The following is a 6,189-nucleotide window of genomic DNA, read 5'->3' as shown; positions in this document are numbered from 1 at the left end:
TTCGCCTCCACCACCACAGCAGTCTAAGGCTCCAAGGCCCTCCACGCCCTCATTTCACTCCATCTGCCCCTTCTCGACACACCTGCTTCCCTTGCTGTCAGTCTGGTTTTCCTCTACCTCCAGGGCCTCCTTTATAGAGTTTCCTACATGTGGCTGTGACCTGTTAAAACCTCTCAAAGCTCAAGCCCTAGACCAGTGGTCGGCAAACTGTGGCTCGCGAGCCACATGCGGCTCTTTGGCCCCCTTGAGTGTGGCTCTTCCACAAAATACCACGGCCTGGGCGAGTCTATTTTGAAGAAGTGGCGTTAGAAGAAGTTTAAGTTTAAAAAATTTGGCTCTCAAAAGAAATTTCCACGTTGTGCTGTTGATATTTGGCTCTGTGGACTAATGAGTTTGCTGACCACTGCCCTAGACCACCTTTTCTTCTCATTTTCTAATTTTTACTGAAGAAATCGTATCCATTTATATGCCAATAGCTCCCATATTGACATTTCCTTCCCAGACCTCCCCTCTGAGCTCCAGACCGTGTATCCAACTGTGTGTCTCCATCGCCACGTGGCTCCTCAAATACAACACGTCCGTCCGGAGGGAACTCCTGACCTTCACCCATCCGGGCCCCTGTTTGCTGTCTCAGCGAGTGGTGCTGAGTTCACTGATCCTGAGACCTAGAGATGGTTTTGAAACTCTCCCTCTTAGTTCTGCCTCCTCTAGAGCCCAGTACATTAGCAACACCTTCTTCTGTCTCTCCGATCCACCCAGGTCTCTGCACCCATGCTGCCCTCCTCATCCAGTTTAACGCCTCCTCCTGCCTGGTCTCCCGCCTCCCTCTACCTCGTCTCTCTCCCCTCCCCCCCCCCCCCCCCCCCCCCACTGCAGCCAGAATGACCTTTGGAAAATGCAAGTCTCATCAAGCTGCTTGGATGCTGAAAACCTTTCAGTGACTTACCTCTGCCTGCAGCAGGAAGTTCATTCTCTGCCACCTCTTGGCCCCGGCTTGAACCCGCCTCACCTGGCGCCCTCTGCTCCTCGCTTCCTCACTTACTTTCTGGGAACAGAACCCCCCCTTTTGGTGAGGACACTCCAGCCAACGGAGCCACCTGGCCTGGGCCTCACTTCCGTTCAGCTGCTTTCCTGTGCCATCTTCCTTCCAGCCTGAGGGTCCAGCGCAGCTGTTCACCTTGTTTGACGCTCTCCTCCCTCTGTCCGCCCTCGGTTGCCTAGGTAACGCCTGCTGCCAGATGTCAGGTCACTTCTCCGCGGCCTTCCCTGACCCTTGAGACTGAACCAGATCTCCCTGTTCTGCACTCACACAGCACCCAGTCCTCCTCGCAGAAATCATCGCCGTTCGTGTTTTGTTAAAGGATGATTTGGTTCCTGTCTGTCTCACCCACTCACATGCTAGTTGCATGAGGGCAGTACCTGTGTTTATTATTCTTATCGTTTTATCCTCAAAGCCTTGGGCAGTGTGATAAAAATGTGTTGACCGAATGAACGAAGAAATAAACAAATGAAGGTCATAGAGACTTGCCCAAGGTCAAGATGAGAAACAGCCAGGAACTCTGGTTTTCAGCTCAGATCACCAGCCTCCTCAGCAAAGAGCTTGCCCAGGATGCCCTGCCTCGCGGGGACCCAGCCACTTCCCAGCCCATCATGTCCAATTTCTCAGCCCTCGCCTTTTCCACGATTACCTTTATTCAGCAAGACAGCGCTCTAAGTATAGTCATTTTTCTTTCCCCCAATGCAACACGTGCTATCTTGTAGTCTATTTTGAGGGGGGTATTATGAGAAACCAGGCCACTGTTTAAAACTTGTAAAGATTCCTGAGATTCCCAGAAGAAATACGAGGCGTAGTTCATAAAGAGCAATGTTTGTCCCTTGCACTAGAATTTTCTGTGTTTTTTTTTTTTAAATGCTCTCAATTCCAAAAGCTGATATTTGCAAAGAGCATCCTGTTAGGTGGGCTAGTCACCATCATATTCCCAGCTGCCGCGCGTGACACACCTTCTCTTAAAAGCATGAAAGGCAGAGGCCACTTGGCTGTTGGGAAGTGCCTTGTGTTATAACATCCACGCAAAACGGGCAGTGGTGGTTCTATTTATAAGACAAGTTGTTTATCCCTGAAGAAGTTTGACGATGGGTTCTCGAGGGTGTTTGTGCTGTGGATGAAAATGGAATCATTGTGCTTGAACTCGCCTTGCTCACGTCAGTGACCCCCACCTGCAGCCAACCCAGGTTATAATAGCCAGCATCCCCTGTGGGCTGCAGGCGGCCAAGCAACCAGGGCCGGAGAGCCAGACTCCCGGTAAGCTTTCCGAGCCTGTTCTCGGGGTTCGTTTCCACGGCCCGCCTCAGGGTGGGAGACCAGCTTTGCATCCCTGGTGTGGTGTGCGTCTGCCTGAGCCGCGTGTAAAGTGCGTTGCTCAGTCTCAGGTTTTGTAAGACGGGTTTGGGGTGCTTGTTTGCTGGTGGTTGAAGAATGTCACTTTTTTTTTTTTTTTTGAGATAAGGAGGTGCATTTTTTAAAAAGATAAAATGGTCTGCTCGGACTTGGGAGGTGGTGTTCACCACCACTTTGCTTATCGTTGTGTAATGTTCTAACGTTCGCGGGCCCCCTTAAGCTAATCAGCTGGATTTGGACTTCTTCTTTGCAAATGAATCTGGAGAAGAAGAGGGCTGTAAAATTCAGGTGGACCAGGATGCTACTTCTTCTTCCTTGTCTCCCTTTAAAGATGGCTCTGTTCTTATTCTACCTTTGTTCTCTCTCTCCCCTTCCTTCCTTCCCTCTCTGCCTCCCTCTCTGCCTCCCTCCCTCCCTCCCTCCCTCAGTTGTGACCATTGCATTTCCCCTCATCCTTCCTCTCACTCAGCCGCAGCCCACCATGCCCAGAGCGCTCCTGCTGCTGTGTGCTGCCCTGGTGCTCCTCGGGGCTGCGCACGGAGCCACCCTGAGAAACAAAGAGACATGGAAGCCACTCAGCAACCCGCGAAACCGGGACCTGGTAAGCACGCACCGGGCCTGCAGGGCTGGGTGTGATGGCTGTGTCTCGGGATCTGTGTGCGCCGAACTCTGCCGGAACTCAGGGCACAGAAGGCTGCCCCGGGCTGGGAGGAGGCCCAGACCCAGGCCCTGCTGGCCAGGTAGCTGGCCTGCTGTTGCTCCTCTGGCCGACCTACACCTGCTTCTGTGTGAGTGGTCTGTGCACACCGATGTGCAACACAACAACATGGGATGAAAACCATCACACGGCGCTTGGCACAGCTTCTCTGTATTTGCCCACTTCCCAGAGGAACGCTGAAAGTCCATTCTGGACAAAAATGATTTCAGAAGACCAGGACCGGGGTCTTGTTTTCGGTCAGAGAGGAGGCACCAAGCTCTGGTCACCGTGGCGTTCAGGGTAATCTCTGACCTTGGTATTCAAAGATGGTTTACAAGGCCCCTCTGGCAGGTGCTGTTAAGTAATTGCTATTCCTCCAGGGATTTGCACCAAGAATGACAGTGAGCTTGTTTGGGGTTGAAATGTCAGCGAGGAGGCAGGGTGGGGGATGGGGGGGGAGGGGAGAAGTGGCCAAAGCTTGTACTTCTACTTCTGAGTTTCCACCTCCCGCCTCCTAGGTAAGCTCCCCAATCAATTCAGGGGGGAATATTCATCTTTGAGTATTTTGGGGTGTTTCATCGATATATGGCAACGGAACATTTTCTTTCTCTGTGCAGTTTTTCAGAACCCTTCAGGCGTATCTTAAGGGAAGAGGTCTTGACCTTGAAAGGTTTCCAAATACTTTCTCCTCGAACGAGAACCCCAGACCCCTCTCTGTGCAGTCAGAGCTCGTGGCCTCTGCCTTTGCCGAGTACAAAGAGCAGAGAAACCCGCTTCCCGGCAACCTCGAAGGCTGATGGCTTCTCCGAGAGCAGGTGAGAGGCCCCTTTCCTCTGAGACCGACGACTCGCTCATAAAGAGGTTTGGAAAGTAGTTATTTGAAAAACGATTTTATTTCCCCACAGAAATAAGTGCTTAGTTTAGAAGCTGCTCATCGCTGGTAATATTTGGATTTGGTTCAGATAGTTCATGCCTGTTTTAAGGAGGAATGACAGTTATGATATTTTAAGCATAGTTTTATGGGAAGAGATATAATAAAATGATAGGATTATCACTTTTAACAGGATGATTATGTCTAGTGGAATACCACACACTTTGCCTATATCCTTTTTTTCCAGACCAGGTCAGATAGCTGAGTTGTGTGCAAAACCATATATAAAAAAAATATGTGAAATTGTGCAGTTGGGTTAAATAGAAAGTAAATTTTAAAAATAGTTCTTTTTAGAAGAAAGTAATAAGCATATATTTGATCTTGAACATCCTCACCTAGAGAAAATAAAGTAAAATATTAAAGATGATTTTTTTCTCAAAGGAAAAAGGTGAGAAATATATTTATGTTTAATATTTGAATTTTATTATTCTTATTACCGTAGCATTCCTACCAAGTGAGTACCTATCATTTAAAAAAAAAATAGGTATGGTGCATTCCAGGAAGCTACATTATGATTCTAGTCTAATAGCTTTTTGTTCGGCTGAGTAATTACGATTCGGTTCCCTCTAATAAAGGGAACTAAATCGTAATTAAAATCTCCTCCTTCCGCCAGGTAGGAATGAAACTGTGAGGAAGCATGCCGCTCTTGCGTTTTATTGCGCATGTGAAAGGATTTTGATTATCAGTTCTTGTAAATGTGATGATTTAAAAAAATAATGATGTGATTTTAAAAAGAAGATGCAACTTACCATGTGGTATATGCACTCGAAACCTCTCCTACGTGAGGAAGTAAAATAGAATAAACAGAAAGATGGTAAGGAAGCACCCCCTGTCTCTCACACGTGGGCCCTAGGCCAGCGGTCGACAACGGGTGGTCCGAGGACCGCTGATGGTCCATGAGGTCCCGAAGGTTGGCGACCGCTGGTTTAAGGAAACCTCAGACGCTAAAATAGGACGGTTATTAATACACAGCGCCTCCTTCAGTAGAAGACAGTACTGTATGCAGTTTGCTTTAAGTCTTACAGTCTCCACCTATAAATTGCAGGTGCTAACCTCCAACGCACAGAACGTGTCAAAGAAAATATCAAATACATTCTTTCATGTGAGCGTGGAGTGAGGTGCTGTTGGGGGGCGGGGCCCGGAGAAAGCACCTACTGGGTGCTATGGTAACATAATGGGACTCTTACGACTCTCGGGGGAAGAAGCAAAGCGTCTGGTTCAGAGAAGACTTCATCATAAGCTCGCCTTTCCTGGCAGCTGATTAGAAAGTGAGGACAAAGAGTTTTCGCTGGAAGATGTTGATCTTTGAGTCTTTGTGCTAATGGTACCGACTTCATTTTCTGTCTCATTAGAGCGTTTTCTTGTTCCTGCAGGTCCCTGGCTATTTTTAAACTACAGAGGAAGCCACTCATCAGAAAAAGTCAATCGTGGTCATTGTTAAAGCCCCCCCCCCACCAACCCCCCCACACACTTTTGTCAATTTGTAATGGTTTTAGTCTATATTTCCAGATTTACACATAAACAGCTTGACCTTTGGCACCTGTGTGCATACTTTTTGCTGTTTTCCCATTTTATAACCTTAAATATCAATGTAGAGCACTGCATATAATTGCAAGTTATCAAGACACCACAGAGTCAAGAGAAATGACTAAATGAAGTTTCCTTTCAGCTTGTCTGATATGTGTATATTGCTTTTAACAATCAGGACTTTCATTGGAAAGGGATGTTGCCCATTTTACTTGAGTTCATTATATGTCCTAGGGATTTGGGTTTAAATTGGTCTTTTTCTGGAAGGAAGACACATTCGCACGTTCAGCACATGCTGTTGAAAGAACTCCCAGTCTTCCTTTCATACCAAGGAAGATCAGTGATCAATATCCACAATTAAGTGGAAATAGAAAGCAAAGGATCATGGGATTCTAGAATTGCCGGGGTCCCTGGGAGAGGCTCTCTGCCACTGTGTCAGCGGTGGACATTGTGCTACACCAAGTATCCTAGCCCCCCTCTGCCTCTCCCCGCCCCCTCAAGAAGGGAGGACAGAAGGCCAGAGGGACAGGGAGTGGGGTAGGTGGACGTGGGCAAAGGGGGGTGGGGTAGAGAGAGAGAGAGAGACTGCTTGGGGTGACGGGCGCACCATGCCGTGTACAGATGATGTTTGAGTTG

The 6,189-nt window shown here is 48.2% G+C and overlaps 1 protein-coding gene across 2 annotated transcripts; it reads left to right on the top strand.

Annotated features, from left to right (window-relative positions):
- Positions 1-2,323: 2,323 nt before the first annotated feature.
- LOC308248623 (uncharacterized protein C2orf66) lies at positions 2,324-5,491 on the top strand. 2 transcript variants are annotated; one of them, XM_080668755.1, is made up of 4 exons: positions 2,324-2,411; positions 2,868-2,999; positions 3,713-3,910; positions 5,400-5,491. In XM_080668755.1, the coding sequence occupies exons 2-3, from the start codon at positions 2,880-2,882 to the stop codon at positions 3,890-3,892; spliced, it is 300 nt and encodes a 99-aa protein (XP_080524881.1). In that variant the 5' UTR covers positions 2,324-2,411; positions 2,868-2,879; the 3' UTR covers positions 3,893-3,910; positions 5,400-5,491. The 2 variants fall into 2 exon arrangements, with proteins under 2 accessions (XP_080524881.1, XP_080524882.1); XM_080668756.1 differs by lacking the exon at positions 2,324-2,411 and having other exon boundaries at positions 2,864-2,999.
- Positions 5,492-6,189: the final 698 nt, after the last annotated feature.

Source organism: Plecotus auritus, assembly GCF_963455305.1.
Source record: "Plecotus auritus genome assembly, chromosome: 5".
Taxonomy (NCBI): Eukaryota; Metazoa; Chordata; class Mammalia; order Chiroptera; family Vespertilionidae; genus Plecotus; species Plecotus auritus.
The sequence above is the reverse complement of the archived record's forward strand: the minus strand, read 5'-3'. Positions and strand labels throughout refer to the sequence as shown.

Excerpts from the sequence above, each read along its gene's own strand:
- LOC308248623 (XM_080668755.1), top strand. The coding sequence starts at position 2,880 with ATGCCCAGAGCGCTCCTGCTGCTGTGTGCTGCCCTGGTGCTCCTCGGG. Across the intron at positions 3,000-3,712 it reads ACCCGCGAAACCGGGACCTG|TTTTTCAGAACCCTTCAGGC; the intron begins GTAAGCACGCAC and ends TTCTCTGTGCAG.